The sequence below is a fragment of the Hyla sarda genome, chromosome 3, assembly GCF_029499605.1.
Source record: "Hyla sarda isolate aHylSar1 chromosome 3, aHylSar1.hap1, whole genome shotgun sequence".
In the NCBI taxonomy this organism is placed as follows: Eukaryota; Metazoa; Chordata; class Amphibia; order Anura; family Hylidae; genus Hyla; species Hyla sarda.
This window is the reverse complement of record NC_079191.1, coordinates 141,464,040-141,491,058: the sequence shown is the minus strand read 5'-3', so window position 1 is coordinate 141,491,058 and position 27,019 is coordinate 141,464,040. Positions and strand designations below refer to the sequence as shown.

Below are 27,019 nucleotides of genomic sequence, written 5' to 3'. Positions count from 1 at the left end.
CATAACAAGTGCAGCAGCAAAGGCCAGAAAAATTAGGCATGTACACCTGGCAGGAAAATTTGGTATTGTCGCAGCTGTAGCAGCGGCCATAAAAATTGCAGCAACATAACAAGTACAGCAGCAAAGGCCAGAAAAATTAGGCATGTACACATGGATGAAAAATTGGGTATTGTCGCAGCCACAGCTGTAGCAACAGGCAGAAAAATTGCAGCACCATAACAAGTGCAGCAGCAGAGGCCAGAAAAATTAGGCATGTACACCTGGCAGGAAAATTTGGTATTGTCGCAGCTGTAGCAGCGGCCATAAAAATTGCAGCACCATAACAAGTGCAGCAGCAGAGGCAAGAAAAATTAGGCATGTACACCTGGCGGGAAAATTTGGTATTGTCGCAGCTGCTGCTGTAGCAGCGGCCTGAAAAATTTCTGTTTGTTTTGCCAGGCAGAAAGTGCCCTAAAACATTGCGGCTTGAACCCTAGTTGGTGGCGGATAAGTCATGCAAGTCACAGCAGCGTGTGGACCATTTTTAGGCCAAGGCCGGTCATCTGATCAGGCCTTGTTCAGTCAATTGTATTTCCCAGTGTCAGTCCCTTCGGGATCCATCCCTCATTCATCTTAAGAAAGGTGAGGTAATCCAGACTTTTTTGATCAAGGCGACTCCTCTTCTCAGTGACAATACCTCCTGCTGCACTGAAGGTCCTTTCTGACAGGACACTTGAAGCAGGACAGGCCAGAAGTTTGAGCGCAAATTGGGATAGCTCAGGCCACAGGTCAAGCCGGCACACCCGGTAGTCAAGGGGTTCATCGCTCCTCAGAGTGTCGATATCTGCGGTTAAGGCAAGGTAGTCTGCTACCTGTCGGTCAAGTCGGTCTCTGATGGTGGACCCCGAAGGGCTGTGGCGTAGGACTTAAAAAGCTCTGCATGTCCTCCACCAACAGCATGTCTGTACAGCTTCCTGTCCTTGCCGGCGTGTTCGTGGGAGGAGGAGGAGGATTACTTTCACCTCTTCCCCTGTTAGATCCCTGTTGTGCTGTGACATGACCCTTATACGCTGTGTACAGCATACTTCTTCATTTATTTTGGACCTGCTGAATCCTTTCCGCCTTGCTGTAATGCGGTAACATGTCAGGCACTTTATGTTTATACCGGGGGTCTAGTAGCGTGGACACCCAGTACAGGTCGTTCTCCTTCATCCTTTTTATACGAGGGTCCTTCAACAGGCACGACAGCATGAAAGACCCCATTTGCACAAGTACGGATGCCGAGCTACTCATGTCCCGTTCCTTGTCCTCAGTGATGTCAGGGAAGGTATAATCTTCTTCCCCCCAGCCACGTACAACACCACGGGAACCAGATAGGTGACAAGAAGCACCCTGGAATGCCTGCTGTGGTTGGTCTTCCTCCTCTGACTCCTCTTCCTCACAATCCTCTTCCAGTGTTGCCACAGGTCCAGCAAGCGATGCTGATAAGGCTGTTTCTGGTGGTGATGGTGTCCACAACTTTTCCTCTTCACGCTCATCTACTGCCTGATCCAGCACTCTTCGCAGGGCACGCTCCAGGAAGAAAACAAACGGTATGATGTCGCTGATGGTGCATTCGGTGCGACTGACCAGGTTTGTCACCTCCTCAAAAGGACGCATGAGCCTACAGGCATTGCGCATGAGCCTCCAGTAACGTGGCAAAAAAATTCCCAGCTCCGCAGATGATGTCCTAGCACCCCGGTCATACAAATATTCGTTGACGGCTTTTTCTTGTTGGAGCAGGCAGTCGTACATTGGGAGTGTTGAATTCCAACGTGTCGGGCTGTCGCAAATCAAGCGCCTCACTGGCATGTTGTTTCGCCGCTGGATATCTGACAAGTGCGCCATGGCCATGTAGGAATGCCTGAAATGGCCACACACCTTCCTGGACTGCTTCAGGACATCCTGTAAGCCTGGGTACTTGAGCACAAAGCGTTGTACAATCAGATTACACACATGTGCCATGCACGGCACATGTGTCAACTTGCCCAACCTCAATGCCGCCAACAAATTTGTTCCGTTGTCACAAACCACCTTGCCGATCTCCAGTTGGTGCAGAGTCAGCCACTGGTCCACCTGTGCGTTCAGGACCAACAGGAGCGCTGGTGCGGTGTGACTCTCCGCTTTGAGGTAAGTCAACCCCAAGATGGTGTGACACTGCCGTATCCGGGATGTGGAATAGCACCTGGGGAGCTGGGGGGGGGGGGGGGGCGGTGATGTGGTGCAAGACGCAGCAGTGAAAGAGGATTCGGCCGAGGATGTTATGGAAGAGGATGGAGTAGGAGGAGTAGAGGAGGTGGCAGCAGGCCTGCCTGCAAGTCGTGGCGGTGTCACCAACTCCTCTGCAGAGCCACGCATTCCATGCGTGGCAGCCGTCACCAGGTTTACCCAATGAGCAGTGTAGGTGATATACCTGCCCTGACCATGCTTTGCAGACCAGGTATCAGTGGTCAGATGGACCCTTGCCCCTACACTGTGTGCCAGACATGCCATAATTTCCTTTTGCACAATGGAGTAAAGGTTGGGGATTGCCTTTTGTGCAAAAGAATTTCGTCCGGGTACCTTCCACTGCGGTGTCCCAATGGCTACAAATTTTTTAAAGGCCTCAGACTCCACCAGCTTCTATGGTAAAAGCTGGCGGGCTAGCAGTTCTGACAAGCCAGCTGTCAGACGCCGGGCTAGGAGGTGACTTTGAGACCTTGTCTTCTTGCGCTCAAACATCTCCTTGACAGACACCTGACTGTGGGCAGATGAGCAGGAACTGCTCAAGGCGAGAGACGGAGAGGCGGATGGTTGAGAGGGGGCAAGGAGGGCAGCAGTGGTTGACCTGGCTGAAGATGCTGGGCCAGGAGGAGGATAACGGCTTTGACTTTGTGTGCTGCTTGTACTGACGTGTTGATCCCATAGGCGTTTGTGATGTGACATCATGTGCCTTCGCAAAGCAGTTGTGCCTAGGTGGGTGTTGGACTTCCCACGACTCAGTTTCTTCTGGCACAGGTTGCAAATGGCCTCACTGTTGTCAGAGGCAGACACACAAAAAAATGCTACACTGCTGAGCTCTGCGATGACGGCATTCTGGTGGTGGCAACAGCATGCGTTGATTGGCGTCCCGTCTGGCTGACCCCGGGTGCCGATGCATGCTGTCTGACTGTGCCACTAGCTCCATGCGACGACCTCCCCCTGCGTCCAACTCGTCTCCTCCTCCTCTCTGTCTCCCCATCTGAACTTTCCCCCTCTTCTTCTCTTCTAGCGGGCACCCACGTGGCATCCACTGACACATCGTCATCATCAACACCTTCACCGCTATCTGACACCTCAAGAAAGAAGGAGCAGCGGGTACAACATCATCATCACACCGTACGTCCATGTGTGTAATGCTGCCTGACTGAGACATATCCCTGTTAACTACATCCTCTGGCAATAATGGTTGTGCACCACTCATGTCTTCAAACTGATGTGTAAATAACTCCTCTGACGGATCAAGTAAAGCTGCTATGGTGCTAGTGTTGGCGGCAGGCGGGCAAGTGGTAGCATGAGAGGTGCCCGAAGCTAAGCTAGAGGAGGAGAAGGACGGTGCGTCATGGTTCCGAGCGGAAGCTTTAGAAGTAGATTGGGTGTCTTGTGATAGCCAGTCAACTAAGTCCTCAGAACTTTGGAGGTCCAGGGTACGTGGCCTCTGAACACTGGCCATTCTAGGGCTAAAGGGAATCCCAGCACCACGATGGCCCCTGCGGGGTGGCCTTCCTCTGCCTGTCATTTTTTTGGTTAAATTTACACAAGTGTCACACTTAATGTGATTTGCACTAGGGTGACACAATTTGCCCTGCAGGCAAGAAAAATGGCAAATGTGACGTGAACTAACAGTGACGGCTGATTTTATTTAACAGCCAAAACAGGTATTTTTTTTTAATTTGCACAACTGTCACACCTAACCTAATGTGATTTGCACTAGGGTGACACAATTTGCCCTGCAGGCAGGAAAAATGGCAACTGTGACGTGAACTAACAGTGACAGCTCATTTTATTTAACAGCCAAAAAAGGTATTTTTTTTTACATTTGCACAACTGTCGCACCTAATGTGATTTGCACTAGGGTGACACAATTTGACCTGCAGGCAGGAAAAATGGCAACTGTGACGTGAACTAACAGTGACGGCTGATTTTATTTAACAGCCAAAAAAGGTTTTTATTTTTTAATTTGCGTAACTGTCACACCTAATGTGATTTTCACTAGTGTGACAATGAGCAGAGTTCCCCTTTTATGCAGTGGTCCCCAACCAGGGTGCCTCCAGCTGTTGCAAAACACACGGACTGATATATTTCAGCCCTTTGAATACTGTAGTAGTTAGTTGCTTTAAAGAAAAAAAGCTTGCCAGCGGAGTTCCCCTTTTAAGCAGTGGTCTCCAACCAGGGTACCTACAGCTGTTGCAAAACACATGGACTGATATCTTTCAGCCCTTTGAATACTGTAGTAGTTAGTTGCTTGAAGGAACTTAAGTTTGATTCTGGAGTACCCCTTTTAACCGGCGGTTCCCTCCCAACCAAGACTGATATCTTTCAGCCCTAAAAAGGGCTTTTTTGGGTGCTGTCCTTAAAGCAGATGTTACACTAGTGCTTAAGGAGTAAACTGGACCCTGAATACACCATCTAGCAGCAACCTAGCTATCGCTTTCCCTATTACAGCAGGAGCAGATTCTCTGACCCTCCACTTCCTAAGCCTGCAGCATGCTGAATGAGGCTAAAATGGCGTCCGTGCAAGAGGTAGAAGGGTCTGGAAGGGAGGGACTGATGCTGATTGGCTGTAATGTGTCTGCTGACTCTGACTCACAGGGTCAAAGTTTACTGCAATGTTAAAGTATAGGGGGCGGATCGAAATTCACATATGTTCGCCCGGCGATGCGAACGCGAACATGCGAAATTCTCCGGGAACTGTTCGCCGGCGAACAATTCGCAACATCTCTACTCCAGACAGATCACATCCAGGAGATGGCCGGACATTTACTAACTTCTTCATGCTTCTTCCCTATTGTTTTCTATGTCTTTTCATATTAGGAAATGTTCTTCTATGTTTACTGTGTAAGAATGAATGCAATGAGTGTTGTAGTTGAGCACTTAGGGAATATCTAATAGGTGCTGGTTAGACAGTTTTCAGCCGATGTGATCTCCTATGGTCAGTGAAGTTTCATGGATATATTAACTAATGCTGGAAGAACATCTGGTACACCACTAGACTGTGAATCAGCAATCTGCTTCCTCCGTTGACAGACAGAATGCTCACTACTGAATTCAGCCTGTTTATAATGTACTCAAAGTGAATATAAAGTAGCTGTACACTTCCCGATGTGTGGACTACTCCTCAATTTAAAGGGGTATTCTGGCCAAATACATCTTATCCCCTATCCTTTGGAAAAATGCTTGATCGCGGGGGGTCCGGTCTCTGTGCAGCACCCACATTCTATGCGGGGCTGCGTCTCCAGTCTCAGAAACCTCTTTGTTTCCGGAATGAAGACGTGACGTCACGCCACGCCCCTCTCCATTCATGTCTATGGGAGGGTGCTGCACGGAGATGGCGGGGGGTCCCAGCGACGAACCCCCTGTGATCAGACATCTTATCTCCTATCCTTTGTATATGGGATATGATGTATTTGGCCAGAATACCCCTTTAACATTGAAATCTGCATGTTAAGGTAACATGAGATGTTACCAACATGTGCATAATATACCATAATCTAAAGTAAATCTACTGTACAATTGTTCGGCTAGTTTAATGGGGTTGTTCTATTAAGAAATATAGGTCTAAACAGAAGCATTATGTAAAATTTGACATATGTGCAAACATTTCTGAAAATGTCTTGTTTGAAAGATATAGCTATGCCCCATTTGCATTCATTGTTTTGATAACTGTTGCCCTTGGTTACGATCCACTGAGGTGGGTTGCACATGCTCAGCTCAACTGCAGTCTCGTGAGGGTAATGGCAGTTCATCTCTACTGTGCATGTAAACAAGGGGGATTGTGGGAACGTGTGTGCTCTGTAGCCTGGCAACAGCAGGGTCACCAAATAAACTTTTATAAACTAACGCAGGCTATGTTCCCTAACTACTCCTAACACTCCTCTCTTAAAAGTTTTTTAGAGCTTTAAAAAGCTCTGTATCATACCTTTCTTCTTGCTCATATAGTGCAATCTCCCAGCAGGAGAAAGTGGGTATTTCACAGCAGGCATGACATCACTGAAGCCTGCTGGGGAACCACTTCCGCCCTCACATTGTTTCAGTGCTGTGATGAATAGAAGACCTCAGGTTCTGTGCCCCTTTCATTGATGCTCTGTGCAGCTTTCAGTGAGGCTCTGTGCAGCTTTCAGTGAGGCTCTGTGCATGTTTTAGTGAGGCTCTTTGCAGCTTTCAATGGGGTTATTTACAGCTTTCAGTGGGGCTCTATGCATGTTTCAGTGATGCTCTGTGCAGCTTTCAGTGAGGCTCTATGCAGCTGTCAATCAAGCTCAGTGCAGAGAAGCACTTCCTGAGTTTGGTCTCCTGCCAGATTGTGAGGAGACCAAACTTACTGTATTAATTGTGGCATGGAAGAGAACAGAGCCACCTAGTGTCTGTTTTTTCTATTCCATTTTAAACATGTTTATGTTGATAATTTTAAAAGCAAGTGAATGGGAAAGTGTCTGCTAATTACACAAGGAACACTATATTACGTTTTATTTAGTGACAGGTACTCTTTAACCCCTTAAGGATGAGCGCCGTAAATATGACCGGCGGCAGGCTGCAGGAGACCGGCAGCGGTGGAGGAGTCATCGGCAGCAGTGAAGATCGCTGGTAAGTGATCTTCACTACTGCCTTCTAGGAGTCTCACAACTACAACTCCCAGCATGCTCAGATAGCCTTTGGCTGTCTGGGCATGCTGGGAGTTGTAGTTTTGCAACATCTGGAGGGACACAGTTTGTAGACCACTGTGCAGTGCTGGGAGTTGTAGTTCTGTAATATCTGGCCCTTTAGATGTTGCAGAACTACAACTCCCAGCATGCCTGGACAATCTCGGCATGCTGGAAGTTGTTGTTTTGCAACATCTGGAAGGGCACAGTTTAGAGACCACTATACAGTGGTGTCCAAACTGTAACCCTCCATGTTGCAAAACTACAATTCAAAGCATGCCTAGACAGTCAGGCTTGCTGAGCATTGTAGTTCTGTAACATCTGGCCCTTCAGATGTTGCTGAACCACAACTCCCAGCATGCCTGGGCAGTCTGAGCATGCTTGCAGTTGAAGTTTTGCAACATCTGGAGGGCTACAGTTTGGAGACCACTACACAATGGTCTCCAAACTGTTCTCCAGTTGTTGCAAAACTACAACTCCTAGCATGCCCTTCAGCTGTCCGGGAATGCTGGGAGTTGTAGTTTTGCAACAACTGGAGGAGAACACTGCTTGAGAAACACTGTCTGTTTCCTAACTCAGTGTTTTCCAACCTGTGTGCCTCCAGCTGTTGCAAAACTACAACTCACAGCATGCACTGACAGACCATGCATGCTGGGAGTCATAGTTTTGCAACAGCTGGAGGTACACTGGTGCAGAGACACTGCAGTAGACTGTTATCTAACACAGTGTTTCCCAACCAGTGTGCCTCCAGCTGTTGCATAACTAGAACTCCCAGCATGCACGGTCTGTCAGTACATGCTGGAAGTTGTAGTTTTGCAACAGCTGGAGGTTTGCCCCCCCATGTGAATGTACACAGGGTAAAGTGAGTTTGAACTGTGGCAAATTTTCCGCTGTGAAACTCACTGTGGACCCCTGCCCATGTGAATGTACTACACTACCCTTCACTACACTACACAAAATAAAGAGTAAAACACCACATATACACTACCTTACTCTGTCGTGCCCCCCCCTCCAATAAAAATAAAAACATCTCATACGGCACTGTTGCATACGGTGCTGTTGCAAAAATAACAACTCCTAGTATTGCCGGACAGCCATTGACTGTCCAGGCATGCTGGGAGTTTTGCAACAGCAGGAGGCACCTTGTTTGGGGAACACTGCCATAGGGTATTTTGGCGGCGGAAACAAGTGCCATGCTTGCATCCGGGTCCACCTCTATGCAAATTTCTAATTTAGGCCTCAAATGTGCATGATGCTCTCTCATTCTGGAGCCCTGTCTTATTTCAAGGCAACAGTGTAGGGCCACATATGGGGCATTTCCGTACTCTGAAGAAATTGCGCAACAAATTTTGGGGAGCTTTTTTTCCTTTTACCCCTTATAAAAGGGTATAATTGGGGGTCTATACCAGCATGTTAATGTAAAAAAAAAAATATTTTTTACACTAACATGCTGGTGTTGTCCCATACTTTTCGTTTTCATAAGAGGTAAAAGGAAAAAAAGATCCCAAAAATTTGAAACACAATTTTCCAAGTATAGAAATACGCCATATGTGGACGTAAAATGCTCTGTGGGCACACAAAAGGGGCTCAGGAGTGAGAGAGCGCACTATGTACATTTGAGGCCCAAACTGGTGATTTGCATAGTGGTGGCTGCTGGTTATAGTGGTTCTGATATAAACACAAAAAATAAAAACACCCACATGTAACTCCATTTTGGAAACCATACCTCCCACAGAACGTAACAAGGGGTATAGTGAGCCTGAACCCCCCATGGGTGTTCTGTAACATCTGGCCCTTCAGATGTTGCTGAACCACAACTCCCAGCATGCCTGGGCAGTCTGAGCATGCTTGCAGTTGAAGTTTTGCAACATCTGGAGGGCTACAGTTTGGAGACCACTACACAATGGTCTCCAAACTGTTCTCCAGTTGTTGCATACCTCCCACAGAACGTAACAAGGGGTATAGTGAGCCTGAACCCCCCATGGGTGTTTGACAAATTTTCGTTAAAGTTGGACATGAAAATGAAAAATTAGATTTTTTCACTAAAATGCTGGTGTTACCCCAAAATTTTCATTTTCACAAGGGGTAATAGGAAAAAAGCCTCTCAAAATTTGTAACATAATTTTTTCTGAGTAAGGACCCCATATGTGGATGTAAAGTGCTCTGTGGGCGCACTACAGGGCTCAGAAGAGAATGAGTGCCGTTTGGCTTTCGGAGAGAGAATTTGGCTGAAATTGAAGGCCCTGTGTGTTTACAAAGCCCACATGCTGCCAGAACAGTGAATCCCCCCCCACATGTGACCCCATTTCGGAAACGACACCGCTCATGTAATGTAATAAGGGGTACAGTGAGCATTTATACCTCACAGGTGTCTGACAGATTTTTGGAACAGTGGTCCGTGAAAATGTCCCTTGGTGCACTCTTCTACCCGCTTGGCTCTGCCCTGTGCAATGCTCCTCTGATAAATATTCATTGATCTGATGGTCACATGATCATCTTCATCATTATCAGCCCTGCTGAGCTCCGCAACCACATGTACTGGTCATATGACATCATCACAGGTCCTACATGTTCCACATGTAGCAGATACAGGGCTGGTCCTAGTTGGGTAGTCACTGAGAAGAGCTCCAGTGACTACCAGCTCTGTATCTGCTATATACAGGAGGTGTAGGACCTGTGATCATAGGGGTGGGGTAGGGGAGCTCAGCAGTTCAGGATAGAAGAGAATGTGGCTGAAGGATCTGTGATGCTGATGATGATCAGGTATTAGGAGTAGGTGGAGCAGAAGAGTACACAAAGTGGAACTTAATTTGCATATTTAGATTTTTGAGCATAACTCTGGAACCTGCACTATTACCATGTACCATCAGAGTACTTTAAAGGGGTACTCTGGTGGAAAAAAAATTTTATTTAATTTTTTCAAATCAACTGGTGCCAGAAAGTTAATCAGATTTGTAAATGACTTCTATTTAAAAATCTTAATCCTTCCAGTACTTATCAGCTGCTGTATACAGTTCTTTTCTTTTTGAATTTATTTTCTGCCTGACCACAATGCTCTCTGCTGACTCCTCCGTCCATGTCAGAAACTGTCCAGAGCAGGAGAGGTTTGCTATGGGGATTTGTTCCTGGACAGTTCCTGACATAGACAGAGGTGTCAGCAAGTAGAGAGCACTGTGGTCAGACAGAAAAGAAATTCTTCTGGAGCATACAGCAGCTGATAAGTACTCGAAGGATTAAGATTTTTAAATAGAAGTAATTTACAAATCTGTTTAACTTTCTGCCACCAGTTGATTTGATAATAAAAAATAAAAAAATGTTTTCCACTGGAGTATTCCTTTTATCTGGCGCAAATATGTCGGATTTACAATAGTAAATCAGGGCCAGTGACTTGTATGACACTTGCTTCTCCATGTGCAGCCATCTCTTAGAAAGATTCATCATCTGAGCTGCACTGAAAGATGGGGGAGCAAGCGAGCTGAGTTTTACCATTAAAGGGGTATTCCAGGAAAAAACTTTTTCTTGTATATCAACTGGCTCCAGAAAGATAAACAGATTTGTAAATTACTTCCATTAAAAAATCTTAATCCTTCCAATAATTATCAGTTACTGAAGTTGAGTTGTTCTTTTCTGTCTGGCAACAGGGCTCTCTGCTGACATCTCTGCTTGTCTCCGGAACTGCACAGAGTAGAAGAGATTTGCTATGGGGATTTGCTTCTACTCTGGACAGTTTCCGAGACAGGTGTCATCAGAGAGCACTTAGACAGAAAAGAACAACTCAACTTCAGCAGCTCATAAATGCTGAAAGGATTAAGATTTTTTAATAGAAGTAATTTACAAATCTGTTAAACTTTCAAGAGCCAGTTGATATATATATATATAAAAAAAAGTTTTTTCCTGGATAACCCCTTTAACCCCTTAAGGACGCAGGACGTAAATGTACGTCCTGGTGAGGTGGTACTTAACGCACCAGGACGTACATTTACGTCCTAAGCATAACCGCGGGCATCGGAGCGATGCCCGTGTCATGCGCGGCTGATCCCGGCTGCTAATCGCAGCCAGGGACCCGCCGGCAATGGCCGACGCCCGCGATCTCGCGGGCGTCCGCCATTAACCCCTCAGGTGCCGGGATCAATACAGATCCCGGCATCTGCGGGAGTTCGCGATTAAAATGAACGATCGGATCGCCCGCAGCGCTGCTGCGGGGATCCGATCATTCATAACGCCGCACGGAGGTCCTCTCACCTTCCTCCGTGCGGCTCCCGGCATCTCCTGCTCTGGTCTGTGATCGAGCAGACCAGAGCAGGAGATGACCGATAATACTGATCTGTTCTATGTCCTATACATAGAACAGATCAGTATTAGCAATCATGGTATTGCTATGAATAGTCCCCTATGGGGACTATTCAAGTGTAAAAAAAAATGTAAAAAAATGTAAAAGTAAAAGTAAAAAAAAAGTGAAAAATCCCCTCCCCCAATAAAAAAGTAAAACGTCCGTTTTTTCCTATTTTACCCCCAAAAAGCGTAAAAAACATTTTTTATAGACATATTTGGTATCGCCGCGTGCGTAAATGTCCGAACTATTAAAATAAAATGTTAATGATCCCGTACGGTGAACGGCGTGAACGAAAAAAATTTTAAAAAGTCCAAAATTCCTACTTTTTTAATACATTTTATTAAAAAAAAAATTATAAAAAATGTATTAAAAGTTTTTTATATACAAATGTGGTATCAAAAAAAAGTACAGATCATGGCGCATAAAATGAGCCCCCATACCGCCGCTTATACTGAAAAATAAAAAAGTTATAGGTCATCAAAATAAAGGGATTATAAACGTACTAATTTGGTTAAAAAGTTTGTGATTTTTTTTAAGCGCAACAATAATATAAAAGTATATAATAATGGGTATCATTTTAATCGTATTGACCCTCAGAATAAAGAACACATGTCATTTTTACCAGAAATTGTACGGCGTGAAAACAAAACCTTCCAAAATTAGCAAAATTGCGTTTTTCGTTTTAATTTCCCCACAAAAATAGTGTTTTTTGGTTGCGCCATACATTTTATGATATAATGAGTGATGTCATTACAAAGGACAACTGGTCGCGCAAAAAACAAGCCCTCATACTAGTCTGTGGATGAAAATATAAAAGAGTTATGATTTTTAGAAGGCGAGGAGGAAAAAATGAAAACGTAAAAATTAAATTGTCTGAGTCCTTAAGGCCAAAATGGGCTGAGTCCTTAAGGGGTTAATAAGAATGGGCGCATCAGTTACAGTACCATGGCAGTAAATCACATATATTCCCTATTAAAATACATTTCCAATATGTGTGGCCAACCCCTTTGACTTTACTTTCCACATTTATTGCTGTTATATTGTTTATTGCTATGTAAAATGTATAATCAATAAAAAAAATGTAAAAAAGGAAAGTGTGTCATATGATCCCTTTGGACTGTGGTGATAAGTTCATAGAGCTTAAAAAGCAGAAAAAAAATGAAAGTTATTCTCAAGTTCCCTGCTCAGCTTTCATAGTTATTTGTAATATTTTCCAGTTCCCTTAAAGTAATAAAAACAAAAGTAAATGCGATCATTTTGTTCCATAACAATATTCTACCCCAGTATTAATAAGTTACTTATGACTTTAGAGACTGCCATCTCACATGTGTTTTTGAGCCAACACCAAAGCTCTTCTTGTGAGAAGGTAACAGATAAGACAAATAGAAAAATACTTACCTGTGCATAAGTAGAACAGCCTGGCATGCTGGACACAAAGTTATAGACATCCTGAGAAGACCATTTACGGATATCCTGAAGAGTGGGGATCTCTTCTCTATTCAGAAAGAGGCTATGTGCTCCTTACATAACACAAGAAAATAGTATAAAGGGTATAATAAAAATATTATTTATAGTTCTTAATTTATCATAGTATGTTACTGGTTTACTTTTCAAACAAAATAACATTACATCACCTAAAATATTATAAATGCAATAAAATATCATTTGTTATCTGTCTGCGCCTATCTATCTTACTTTATAGTGGTAAGATATTGGGCAGCAGTGTATAGTAAAGCTGGTCATATACCTAGGAACAAACTGAATGTTTTTAGGAAAATCTGATATTGATCGTTCATGATGGCCGGCACTATCAGCTATCAATTGTTTGACTTTTTTGGGTCATTCATTGCATGCAATTGTATGTGTATGATGCTGATTCTTTGTTCATTGTTTTATTTTTCCTATATTCGGCACTACCTGGTGGTAATATAGTTATGGCCCCTTTGTATGACTAATTGGACATGGTTTTAAAGTGATCATTAGTATTAATGACTTGGTGTATGGATGAGCAGCTGAGTAGATGGGTGTTTTTTTTATCTGGTCTTTAACAAAGGATATGCCATATATGCCTTATAGGAGAGATTCCACCTTTCACACAGAATGAGGGTTCTGTGACATTAACTCAGAGTGCTCATATGTAGCCATTTTAACTATTAAAATCAGTAGCGAGATGTCAATTTTCACGCTTTCCACTAAAGTTGACAGGAGTTATAGAAAGAGACGAGCACTGCTTGCTCAGCTCTTCCCAAACCTCTTAAGACTTTACTGGAGAGCACTTTATAGCAAACAATTATCTCTTTCATGCTGCCTGAATCACCAGTCATCAGGGTGATCAGCATGGTTTCATGGTTTGGACAGCCAGAAAGTGACAGGTTCCCTTTTAAAGGGCTTGAAAAACATTTCATTTTTTTTTTTAAATGCTGGGAACCTGTGCTAGTGTTGGCTGCAGTGGTCACATTTTGAGAGTGACCAAAATGTAAAGGCTATTGGTTAACCCATTATGAGTTGCAACATAATTCATTGTTATTTTACTGACAGCTGTTTTGAACCAGGAAATGGGCATCACATGACCCTCATTTTCTCAAATGAAAGGGAGGGACCCTAGGTGATCTTCATGAGATGTTTGTGGTCTTATCATAGGGGTCTACAGGGCTTCTAGGTACAGGATCCTATGAGGGAACACCCTTTTGAGGTAAAAAGTTTGCCTAGGTATAAGGAAAGGAGTTAGAGCCATACTATTACTTACACATATTTATTTCCCACTCCTACTCTATTACCTGTCAGTTTTTGGCTATATGTATATCCGTATGTGATTTGGTATGTGTTTAATAAATAGTGCTGCACAGTCTGTTTTACTGGTTTGATTCTGTGTGAATTTTATTTGCTGTTTTAGCTTAGAAATTATTATGATACGTTGACTTATTGAACAAGCACCTTGTAACCACTTCTTCAACCTGTTACCTATTTTACCCTTGGCTGCACAATGCTAAAATAAAAGCATAACTGGTCTTAAATCTTTACTTGTCTATAATAATGTAAGTTCGAGAAAGTTTAGGATCACTTGAACAAAAACACAGTTGTAGTGCGATAAAAATACATGTGTATGTCAGGTGCTCTCTCATATTGTTTTCATCTTTAAAATTGTATGGATGCAATGGATAAATTAGTGAGCAAAGGATTTAATGCGCACCTGGAAGAAGTGAAGGATTCATAGTTACTGGAAAACTGAATGGACTTGTTGAGAGGTGAACTGGAGACTGGTAAATGTATCTGTCTTCAAATGCCGGTTCTGGATTGGTAAGTTCCTTGTCGGTCCCAGTCCTGCTTCTATTGGACATAGAAGGTATTGGATTACTTGTCTTCTCTGGGTTGTCTTGGGTTTCCATTACAGTCTTGTCTGTTGCAGATTCAGTATTTACTTTTCCTTGGTCACATCTGTTAAATGCCTCTGTATCCTCTTCTTTTTTCTCCTCTTTTTCCTCTTCAGTAGCAGAAGGTGAAGACTGTGGTTTATTTTCTGCTGGAATCTTGGGCACACCCATGTTGCTCTCTGGAATTTTTGGATTGCCAGCTCTTCTACCTGGTCTGCGTGATCTTTCTCTTTGCAAGCTATTTATGGGAGTGTATGGACTGGTCTTTAAAATTGTGCTACCATGAAGGATGTCCAAGGCATTGCGATGGACAAACAGATCTGAGGGAAGCTGGCTTTCTGGACACATCTGCCGACCTCTGAAGGCTACTGGGTTGGATTGCATTCCATGGTAGAGAAATGGTGTGTCCATATCGATTAAACTTTTTCTATGAGACTTTTCCATCTCCCTTTGGTGATACATTGCATTGATTTCCATATCCATCCTGTTTAGCAGAATAAATACGGGCAATTTAAAATAGAGTAAAAGAAAGACATTACCATTAAAGGGAATCTATTGTCAGAATTTTTTTTTCTTGGGGAAGATATTGACAGTTGAGCTCTTCCTATGTTAATGGGCCATCACATGTGGTGTGTTTTTTTCTGCATGTTACAAAAAGTCAGAAATGAGCCACTGGGGAGTGAGGAAAGGAAAACCTTTTCAGCTCCCGGGATAATCCCTTTAATAGCAGCTCTCCAGTGAGGTAGTTGGGTTGGGATAAACCATTCAATAGGGTTTATTAAATATACATTTTTTGGATGTATTATGTAAAGCCTAACATTTTATTAATGCTACTGTGTGTAGAAACTTATGTGTTATACACTTATTATTGTGCCCCCTGCTGTTCTTTTTATTCCTCCATGTCTTCCTAATGTGTTTAGTGGTAGTGAAGAGAAGTTGCTTCTAAATTCTTATCAGCTGGGTTGCACAATAACATGAATCGCTCAATTGCGTTTGTACAAGTGGACTCTGGCAATGGACTGAACCACTGGGCATGTGTAACCACTGCATACATTAGGTAACTGTCCTGAATTAAAAGAACAGCAGGGGCACCATTACAAGTATGCAATAGCAATATCTATACATACATTTTTAAATTATTTAAATTGAAAACTTACCTTTTGCTCTCTATTAGTGAAATATTTTAAGTACTTATAAAGTTGACACTTGTAAGAATAATTTTGGTTTAAATAATTTAACTTTGTGTGTAAAGTGAATCAGCTTATATTTTTATGACAGTTTCTACTCTGCGGTTAAATGTAATCCTTTCTGCTGAAATCAGCATGACAACTGGTAAATGTATGCAAATATTCAGAGCATACAGGGAATTATTGTGTATAGTTAAATGAGTATTAGACCTTTATTGGCATCCTTACAATGTTTCCCATTACAAGCTCAGTATTTGGTATTTAGAGTAAGAATATTTTATTTAAAAAAAAGTGAGCTGAAAAACTGAGACAACGGGAGACTTTATACTTTTTACCTTGCCACTATGTATAATATATGGTGGATTGAAAATTAGTCACATGAAAACTGGTCTTAAAAGGGAGGACGTTCTTCTCAAAGAGGTGGAGAGGTTTTACTGGATATTTAAATATTTAGGCAGCTTTAGATATATTTTAGATATATTTTGGTTGCTGTAAATATTCCCCACCATTAGAGTGGAATTTTTCTGAAGATCAGATCTGACATTACCCCCAACATTCTTTTTCTTATGCTGTTTCTCTGAAACACTGACCTCGGCTACAACTTGCTCCTCCATGTTTGCTATTTACTATTTCAGGCTAGATATTTTTTTTTTTTTTTTTTTTGAAGGTTGAGATATTTGAACATTTACAGAGTCTAGAGGCAGAAAAAGGTGTATACAGGTTGCTTGCGTGTGACAAAGATGACTGTCTCTCTTGATAAGATATATCATAAAGTTTTATAGATTTACAGAAAGCAATAGGTCTATTTTAAATATTCTTCTACATTCCTTCTGATAGTTTGGATAATAATGATATTTTTTTCAATGTAATACCTGTTTAAACTTTGTTTATGTAACAGTTCCTGTCTCCTGGCCACAAAGTCCAAAGGTTCTGTATGTAAGAAGTTACTGTATCCTATAAACAAAAGGCATTAGTTAAAAAGATATTTTCCTTAGATTAACTGATCCTGATTTTATTCCTTCCTTAGGCTAGGATTCCACTTGTTTTTTTTTCTGGCAGTTTTTGGAAAACTGCCAGTGCAATTTTTGAGCCAAAGTCAGAAGTGGCTCCATAAGGGAGTGTAAGTCCTTCCTTTATATGTCCTATTCCTTTTGAATACATTTCTGGCTTTGGCTCAAAAACTGCACTGGAAGTATTCCAAAAACTGCCAGAAAAAAAACCAAGTGGAAACTCAGCCTTAAGGTCTATTCTAAAGGGGTATTCTGGGAATTTTCTCTTCTAATTTTGCTCAGACAGAAGCTGTGAATGAAATAAAGGAAGGCTAGGTTCACACAGTGTCTTTTTTTTAGGCGTATTACATTTATAAAAATGCGTCCGAAAAATTACGGACATATTGTGTGTGTATTTTTTAACATTACTGTGCTCTATGTAAGTCTATGGGAAAGTGTTTGTGCACACAATGGGGGAGATTCTAAAAAACTGCTGTATTTGTATGTTGTGGTAAACGATTACATATTTTCATATTTTCAATTGGCTCTTTTCTCCCTTTGAAAATACCTTTTTTTCTTTTGCGCCAAATTTTTTTCCTGCACCAAAATGTTTAAATCTTGCCCCAAATTGCTGAGTTTTGCACTACTTTTTAAATCTCAGTTTAAAATAGGTGTGGCTACTGCAAAAAACAGCAATTTAGAGATACCTTACTCATACAGGTCAGATCATCATTGACTGTGAGGAAGCAAGATGTCTGAACCCCTTAAGCGAATTGAGCTGTCTCTCCCTGCCAATATGATGGGTAGATTTGAAAAACTAATTAGAGAACAGTTTAAGGAGGGCACCAATGAAGAATTATTGTCCTCCAAAGAAACTGCTCAATGTGATGTAAGAAGTAAGTCTTATAAGTTATCATTCTAATAGGGGATAAGTTGGTATGGTGCACGTAGGAACAAAGGATGTCGCACTCACTGGCCCGGTATAAAGCTTCTTTATTGAAGAATGTCAGCGGGTGACCAGGTCAGTGTAGCGGAAGCGCCTCCATGGGACGGATGGTATCTGTTTCTGTATCTGCACACGAGCGTCGGATACCATCTGTCCCATGGAGGCGCTCCCGCTACACTGACCTGTTCACCCGCTGACATTCTTCAATAAAGAAACTTTATACCGGACCAGTGAGTGCGACATCCTTTGTTCCTACGTGCGCCATATCTGCTTTGCACCGCAGCAGGTCCCGTTTGTGGTTCCCACCCAGTCAGCGCAGTCTACATATACTGCTGGTTCCTCACACTGAGCAGTATTCCTTTGAAATGCCAGCCACCTCTCTTCTCCTATTTGCTGATATGTTAGTTGACACTACAGATCTCCTTAAAGGGAACAAATCATCAGATTTTAACCTATGTAATGCTTGCAAAAGCGTTATATAGGGTAAAATCTTTATCCTCACCATCCCTGGGGGATGCTCCTGCCCCCAGGGATGGTGAGGATATGAACTTATATTATGCTCCCCGCCGCACTCATAAGTATTCCCCTGGGAGGGGAGCTCCTCTCACCTAGTCCCGTGTCTTCGGCCAGCAACGATGCCCCCTTTGCTTGATTGACGGGCCGTGTCATCGCTCTGCTCACTGAACAGACGGAGCAGAGTGATGTAATGGTAAACCCCAAATTTTTATTTTCATAAAGGGTAAAAGGAGAAAAAGCCCCCAAAATCTGTAACAAAATTTCTCCCGAGTACGGAAATACCCTATATGTGGCCCTTAACTGTTGTATTGAAATAAGACAGGGCTCAGGAGTCAGAGAGTGCAATGCGCATTTGTGGCCTCAATTAGGGATTTGCATAGGGGTGGACCCAGATGCAAGCATTACATTAATGTTTTTAGGGTGTTTTTAGGGTACATTCACATAGGTGGGGGTTTACAGCGGGTTTTCCGCTGGGAGTTTGAGCTGCGGCTGAAAATTAGTCGCATCTCAAACTTGCAGCGAGAAACACGCTGTAAACCCTGCCCGTGTGAATGTACCCTGTACATTCACATTGGGGGGGAGGTGCACGAATCTCCAGCTGTTGCAAAACTACAACTCCCTGCATGCACTTGACATGCATGCTAGGAGTTGTAGTTTTGAAACAGCTGAAGGCACACAGGTTCTCATTGTTTTCCCATTAGTGTGCCTCCATCTGTTGTAAAACTACAACTCCCAGCATGCCTGAATGTGTGGGCATGCTGGGAATTTCAGTTTTGCAGCATCTGGAGGGCCACAGTTTGGAGATCAATGTATAGCGGTCTCCAAACTGTGGCCCTTCAGATGCTGCAAAACTACAACTTTCTGCATGCCCAGACTGTCCAGGCATGCTATGAGTTGTGGTTTGGAAGCATTTGGAGGGCCAGATGTTGCCGAACTACAACTCTCAGCATGCCTGACTATCTGGGCAAGCTGTAAATTGCAGTTTTGCAGCATCTGGAGGGCCACAGTTTTGAGATCACTGCATAGGGTCTGTAAACTGTGGCCCTCCAGATATTGCAGAACTACAACTTCCAGCATGCCTAGACTGTCTGGGCATGTTGAGAGTTGTAGTTTTGCAGCATCTGGAGGGCCACAGTTTACAGACCACTATATAGTGGTCTCCAAATTGTGGACCTCTATATGCCAAAGCTGCCTGGGCATGCTGGGAGTTGCAGATTTGTAACACCGGATAGGCCACAGTGTGCAACCGCACCGCCGATCGACGCCTGACCTGATCGCCGCCTTCTGCTATTGATCGCTCCCACCGCTGATCGCTGCTGCCTGCCACTCCTGTACTGGTTCCCCCCCACTCTGCCCGGACTACCATGGGTGGGCAGAGCAGGGGAACAAACATTTCAACCCCCCGTCCAACACCTGCTATTGGTCGGTCGCTTGCAACTGACCAATGGCAGGTGATAGGAGGAGGTGGCACCCCTGCCACCTCACTCCTAACCTACAGGGTGATAGGTGCTGTCTCAGACAGTACTGATTATCCTTATTTTCCAGGTGATCACGAGAGACCTGATCAGCCCGGAATAACCGTGATTCGCTGGTCAGAAATGACTAACACGGCGATCACTGTTATTTCTACGCATCGCTACGGGTTGCCTGCTGAATGATTTCAACAGGCATCCCGTTCCGATCACCACCTTGGGAGCAGCGGTGATCGCAAATACGCACTCCTTGCCCAACAGGTTAAAAAAAAAAAGGACATTTAACATTATTCGAAAATGATCTAAAGTAAAAAAAAGAAAGAAAAAAAAACCCTTTTTTTTTTACTCCATCCGAAATTCACACCATATTTTTGATGTAATCTGATCTCACAGGCTTTGAAAATATCACGTAAAGCAGACAATTTTTTACTTTTACAAAACTGACGTGAACAGTGTAAACCACGACACAAAGCTTTTTGTAAATGTGGTCGATACTTTTTGTGCCAACATTTTGGCGTGAAATTAATTTTTTGGGGCGCAAAATTCTTTAAGAATCTCCCCCAATATGTAAAAAAATACAGATCCATTTTTTACATATTGTGTACACAGACAACCTATTACTCATACACTTACATAGATCGCATTAATGTTAAAAAATGCTGCCTCAATTTTGCACATTTTTACAAATTAAATACACTTGAAAAAAACAATGTGTGAACCTAGCTACATAATTACCTTCCTTACTCCCCCGCCAATGACACTTTAGGGGTTGGTACATGGAATTACTCAGCAGTGTCCCTTTACAGCCACTGATTAGCTAAGCGGGCATTTCCACATGCTTACTTTGGAAGTGCTGTTCAGGAGACCCAGAACTCCATAATACCGATGGTGGCAGGGAAGCAAGGAAGGTAAGTATAGCTTTTTTTTCTTTATAGCACCTATCTGAGCAGAATTAGAAACAAAATTGTCCACCGAGCACCCCTACTGTTTCAGTAACTAAATTTATATTACAGAATAAGAATATATAGCATAGCTATTGTTATAAATGTTATTATAGCATTACCTGGGGTAGAGAAAGGTCTGTTGGACATGACACTTGAATGACTAGGAACCGATGATCCAAAGTGGGAGGCCAAATGCATTTGTCTTGTGTCATTGGGAATGATCAGATCATTTGAGGGTAATATTTCTCCTCTATCAAAAAAAATTTCATTAGTTTTTGTTTATTGTGTTTCTGTAAAAGATTATATGGGGCAACTTTGTATTGTATAAGGCGGATAGGGGAAAAGTAATTCTATTGAAAATTTGTAAAAAGAAACTATAAAGTTGCGCATTTCCAAGAACACGTTTTAGAACAAGTTTAGAAAATAATGTAGACGCAGCTTTCCGTGGGTACTTATAGAGTTAAAGAGAAGGGTCATTTAGTCAAGGCCTTCAGAAAGGTTTCAGACTATTTCACCTTTTTCACATTTTGTTGCTAAAATTAAAAATAAAATAAGGATTGCTGAACATCTATAAATCCTAACACATGGAATTTCTGCTTCACAAATACATCTTTGGTAAGAAATTTAGTATATGCCGTTCACTGAACATATGAATGTTGGCACCTGTCTAAGAGTCGGGAGTCAAATTGTGTTGGTATAACTGGCATCCTTTGCTGGACTGGCACAACAACTTGAGGGTTGACAGACATCATCTGATTTCTCATCATAATCTCTTGCTTTTGTCGTAGTTCTAGATAGAGATTAAATAGAAAAAAATGCAAAACTAATGTTAAACCTTGTTTATAAAATGTTACATTATTTATATACTTAGTGATTCATAATGAGATATTGGCATATAATACCATCAGAGATTCAGCATTCTATTCTATTTGGCAGTTTATAGCTTGACAGGGATGCAAAACATTTCTAATCTGCTCATCACCCAACTGTAATATATGTGGCCAGCGTCTCTCTTTTTGTATATGTCTGTAGGTTATGTGGTTATTGGTCAGAAATATCTATATTAGTCGTGAAATGCATATCAGGAGAGCTTGTTTGTACCAGGTTTCATAGGCATATTGTCAAAAAATTGATTTCTGTGGGTGCTACCATTCATGATCAGGACCACATTGAATTATTAAAAGGATAGTACAGTAAGGCTAGTGCATTTCCAGAATTATTCATTTCAAAATTACATCCGCACAATTGTGGAATTTTTGCGTCTTGCAACATTGTTCTCTCTGTAAGTTTATGGAAAAGAGGTTTTAATATTGAAATATTTAGGACGCTGATGTTATAATGATGTGGGGTAGGCTAACTGGTTTTATATTAAACAAAACACGCCTAATATTTAAGACCATAGACGAAAAGTGATATAAGGGAAAAATATAAAGGCAAATAAAAAATGCACTTGAAAAATTATAACAGGAAAATTACATAATCAAAAGTCAACTAATGTCTTTATTCTGCTTCTTGCATTCACTGCATTGAATCATTCTCAAGATTTTATTGGAGCATTATTAATCTTTTTTCCTCTTTTATTATTGTGTTTACGTCCTAAAAGGTTTAACAATATAAGTCATTTAAGTCATAACACCTAATTTCATCACCCTTTTTTGCTTGCCCTGTCATTTAATATTGAGCATAGAGCATTTTTTTTGTTACAAATTGTATTAAAATCCCAATTTTAATTTATTTTAATCCCAGGTCATTTTTACATTGATGAAATATGTAATATTTTTACATTGGTAAAATATTCCTGAATATCTTTTTTTATATGTTCAATTTCATGGCAAATTCAATAAAGCACTTAAGAGGAGCCTGTCACTAGATTCATGCATGGGCAGCATGGAACACTGACAGGCTAACCCTATCACAATGATCTATGATTTACTCTCATTGGCTGTGTGCTATCATAATTGTATCTTTTAGTGAGAACAGGGCTCAGAGTAATTGAGGAGGTCCACTGGCCTTAACAGATCTCTCTCAATACGCAAAAAAAGAGAGATGTGTCGGTCAGGGTCAGGGACGGACCGCCCTGATGGCTTAGAGCCCCATTCTCAGACGAAGATACAACTATGATTACTATGAAGTAATACAGCCAATCAGAGTGAATGGTAGATTGTTGTGATAGGGAAGACTTTCAGTGTGCCACGGTTCAGGCAGCATAAAGATAGTAACAGGGTTCCTCAAATGACATCCTATGCAGAAGTAGCTTCTGCTTATTTAGCCTTATCCACCCATTACCTAGGTCTTAGGCATTATTTGTTTTCTTGCTCTTATATTATATTGCACATCGCTGTACAGAGCTTGTTATCAGACAAATTCTAGTTTGCAATAGGGCTCACTATCTAATGTCCCTTTACAAATGCACAGATACACCAAGACCAATTTAGTAGAAAGCTAGTACAACTTAAAATATCTGATGAAACTAGAGTACTTGTAGGAACCTAAGCAGGCCAAAGGAAAACATCCTATGCTACCATTGGTTAGATGTGAATAAGAACTCCAGTGCTGCAAAGCAACAGTGCCAACCACTTGGGTATATATTCAACCACAGAAAAGAAACAATCACTTTGTAACAAAGCTTATCAAGGAAAGGCAACTTATTTGATTTCCTTTTATTAAGCCTGTTGTGAATATACTTGTAAGGCTTGAAATACATATCCATATGTTATATAATCCACGTGACAAAATAGTCATCACATGTTCAGGTTTGGTGAGTATAATGGTGCAATTTGTTATCTTGGGATAACTGTATCCATCATTGTAGGTTGCAATGGAGCATTTTCAATGTTCAGACTTGACAAATGGATAATCTCTATCTATCTATCGAGCTTGAAAAACACCAGGGAGCTGGTTGAAACGTTGTTCTGGACACCCTCACTGTGATGGAATAAAAACTTTTTTTGGATTTTACTACTCAGTGTGCTGCGGATATTTCCAATTTTTATCTATCTATTTATCTATCTAATATCTATCTATATATCTAATATCTATCTATTTTTCTATCTAATATGTATCTATCTATCTATCTGAAAGTGTATTTGTTTACCTGCTGTGGGTATGCAGCCTGTGAACTGATAGAGATGTTTTCCTTCCTGGTCACTGATCATCGACATTTCTTTAGATATGTCTATAAGGAAGAAATATATAATTATTACTTACATTGAACTGAGAATTGAAAAGGGCATAACATTTTTAAGCTTGGACTGCTAAACTGTGTAGTGTTATAACAGATTGAAGAAGTATAGTATTATTTAATTAAATGTTAAAGGGGTACTCTGACAGAAGACTGTATCAAATAGCACTCTCCCTGATAAAGGAGGCTGTATTTGCCTTTGAAACACGTTGGAAGCCTTTCTGACCTTTTAGTTTCACAGTAGTGACGTCACTCGAACCAAACACACAGAATTCAGCGGGAAAGATTTAGGTCAAGACGCCACCGGCTGGGGCTGTCTCCCAAACCTCCCTAAACTCGGACTATCAAGCATTACCTGCAAGGACATCATTATATGCACATCATTTGGAGGACAGGATGAAAAGGAGCATATCGGTACAGAGTCTTATTGGGTGAAATTCTCAAGATTGAAACTCTGAACACAAGCGCAGAACATCGCATCTTCATAGAAAGTTGTATTATATATATAACGTCTCAAAGTCCCTATTTTTTGTGCTTTAAATACACTGCAAAAGGGTGAATGATGGATGAAATGGTTCAAATGAAGAAGAAAAAAAGGAGGGATTTCCAGACCAATATAGTAACGGTATAAAATTTAATAACAAAGAAAAGAAGAAATAACAAAATATAATAATAATATTGCTAAAAGTCACAGCCGCAGGGCCCTACGGCTGTGTTCTAGATAATGCGCCAATTGGCATAAAAATCTATCACCAATCAATAAGCCTGGAGGAGTAAATACCATTTGCATATACCAGATTCAGTACAAGTATGAATAGTAATTCACCACTGAGGAAGGGGATAGAACGGCTAATGTTCAGTTATATACCCTGAAACGCATTTGGTGTTTTTTTGTTCACACTAACAGACCAATATCATTGCGGTCTAGCGTCTTTCAAGCCCTGGAGAGACTTTCATTTATTCAAAATCTCTTTGGGAACAATATCTAACCCACAGGAATATTTCTGTCTCTTCAAACCGTTTTAGCACTGGCTATACCGGATTATCGGACTTATTATTTCACTAGGAGTTGCCGGACTACAGGGATCTACCTGTGCGGAGGTTATTCCATTCGCTGCTATTCCGACAAGCATTGAGGTATCCGTAATCATTGGAACATCACGGAGCTGGCTGCTTTCATCTGACCAGCTGATTGCCAGACACGTGACCACCCACCCACTACGTCACACGCCGGGAGCTTGCGGCAGCGGATGCACTTGCCGGTGCTTCTGCCGTTCTTAGCTAGAGCAGGAAACCATCAACACCGGGACCAGCGTGGAATGGGTGAGTGGCACATGAGTGCCCGTGTCTTCCCCTATAGGAACTTCATCAGCAAAGCAGGTCCTTTCAGCCGGGCTCATAAACCTCTACTCCCGCTATTGGAGTCTACTATTCTTCCGCACATAACTTTTGTTCTACATTTGCTATGATCCTGTTCATACGATAGGACTTGCACCACCTACTTTCTTTTGAGGACTGGCGCTGATATCACCAAGAGCAACATCTAAGAACTACAACTCTTACTGATATCTCTTGCCATTTTTTATTTACAAACTGCAAGTTTATTTATTTTAGCTATATCACCACACTATATCTTTGCTACTTTTTCATTTCCAGGTTATAAACCACAAGTTTACATCTAGTTACATTGTTACATCACATTTGTTACATCATATTTAGTTACATCTAGTCCTATTGTTCTATATGATTGCATTGTATTTGCTCTATGGTAAATGGAGTAAATGGTATTTACTCCTCCAGGCTTATTGATTGGTGATAGATTTTTATGCCAATTGTACACAGCCGTAGGGCCCTGTGGCTGTGACTTTAAGCAGTATTATCATTTTATTTTGTTATTTCTCTTTTCTTCTTTGTTATTAAATTTTATACCGTTACTATATTGGTCTGGAAATCCCCCCTTTTTTCTTCTTCATCTGAACCATTTCATCCATCATTCACTCTTTTTGAGTGATATAGGACTGAGTTATCTATTTTATTCCAATTTTCCTTCAATAATTCTCTTTAGAGTGTGAGAATATCTCAGTTAACCTTGCATATATTTTTTCTGTGAGTTTCACATATTCTTATTTTAACACTGCAAAAGGGTTTTTATTCTCATAGTCCATACTAAGGACCTTCTTCAGAATAATACAGGACTGGTGCGGAGGAGGATAAAAGAAGAAACGGACAGGTGCCGTGCAAGTGGAGTTATGTGTAATGTGAACAAAACATCAATTACGTATGAACTGTGAAAATAAAAACCCTTTTGCATCAAATTTTTGAGTGCCAAGTTTATCTTAAATTTAAGAGGATTGGGATTCCTACTTTGGCACCGACTAAGAGGGAGTGCCATATTCTGTGCACTTTAAATACACTGTTTATATAAATTTCAACCTTCTATATGGTAAGTAGGGAATCGTATATTTTTCCAATAGCAGCAAATAGGGCATCTTTCATTTTTCAGAGGCTTTTTCAAATATGAAAGAAGCGATCTGATTGGTTGCTATGGGCAACTCAGCAACTTTTCCTCTAGACAGGTTTTGATAAATCTCCCACAGAATATTGATCCATGGATTCATTCATAGTTGTAGTAGAAAAGGAATCCCCCCCCCCCCCCACACACACACACACACATTCAAACACACCATATGGGGCAATTGGTATCAGCCTCATAAGGTTTTTTGTTTTTTTTGCCTTCCTCTAGATCAACTCAGTAAGGACACAATAGCAATTTAAGGGGAGATCTATGAAAACCAGTGGAGAGGCGAAGTTGCCCAGTTGCCCATAGCAACCAATCAGATCGCATCTTTCATTCTTCACAAGGCCTGTGAAAAATGAAAGAAGCGATTTGATTGGTTCTATGGGCAACTGGTCAACTTTGCCTCTCCACTGGTTTTGATAAATCTCCCCCTTAGTTTGAACTTGACAGACTCTGGTCTTTTTTCAACCTTACGGACAATGGGGGAGATTTATCAAAACCTGTCCAGAGGAGAAGTTGCTGAGTTGCCCATAGCAACCAATCAGATCACTTCTTTCATTTTAACAAGGTTTCTGCAAAATGAAAGAAGCGATCTGATTGGTTGTTATAGGCAACTCAGCAACTTTTCCTCTGAACAGGTTTTGATAAATCTCCCCCAATGTTACT

The 27,019-nt window shown here is 41.7% G+C and overlaps 1 protein-coding gene across 1 annotated transcript in view; it reads right to left on the bottom strand.

Annotated features, from left to right (window-relative positions):
- SAMD7 (sterile alpha motif domain containing 7) overlaps window positions 1-26,598 on the bottom strand; it is a 37,312-nt gene extending 10,714 nt beyond the window's left edge. Inside the window, exons 1-7 of the mRNA XM_056563196.1 lie at window positions 26,520-26,598; window positions 23,749-23,829; window positions 21,318-21,444; window positions 20,774-20,904; window positions 16,660-16,741; window positions 14,420-15,084; window positions 12,628-12,749 (exon numbers count right to left, since the gene is read on the bottom strand). Coding sequence (XP_056419171.1) covers window positions 12,628-12,749; window positions 14,420-15,084; window positions 16,660-16,741; window positions 20,774-20,904; window positions 21,318-21,444; window positions 23,749-23,829; window positions 26,520-26,547 — 1,236 coding nt within the window. The 5' untranslated portion in view covers window positions 26,548-26,598. The remainder of the gene's footprint in view (window positions 1-12,627; window positions 12,750-14,419; window positions 15,085-16,659; window positions 16,742-20,773; window positions 20,905-21,317; window positions 21,445-23,748; window positions 23,830-26,519) is intronic.
- Window positions 26,599-27,019: the final 421 nt, after the last annotated feature.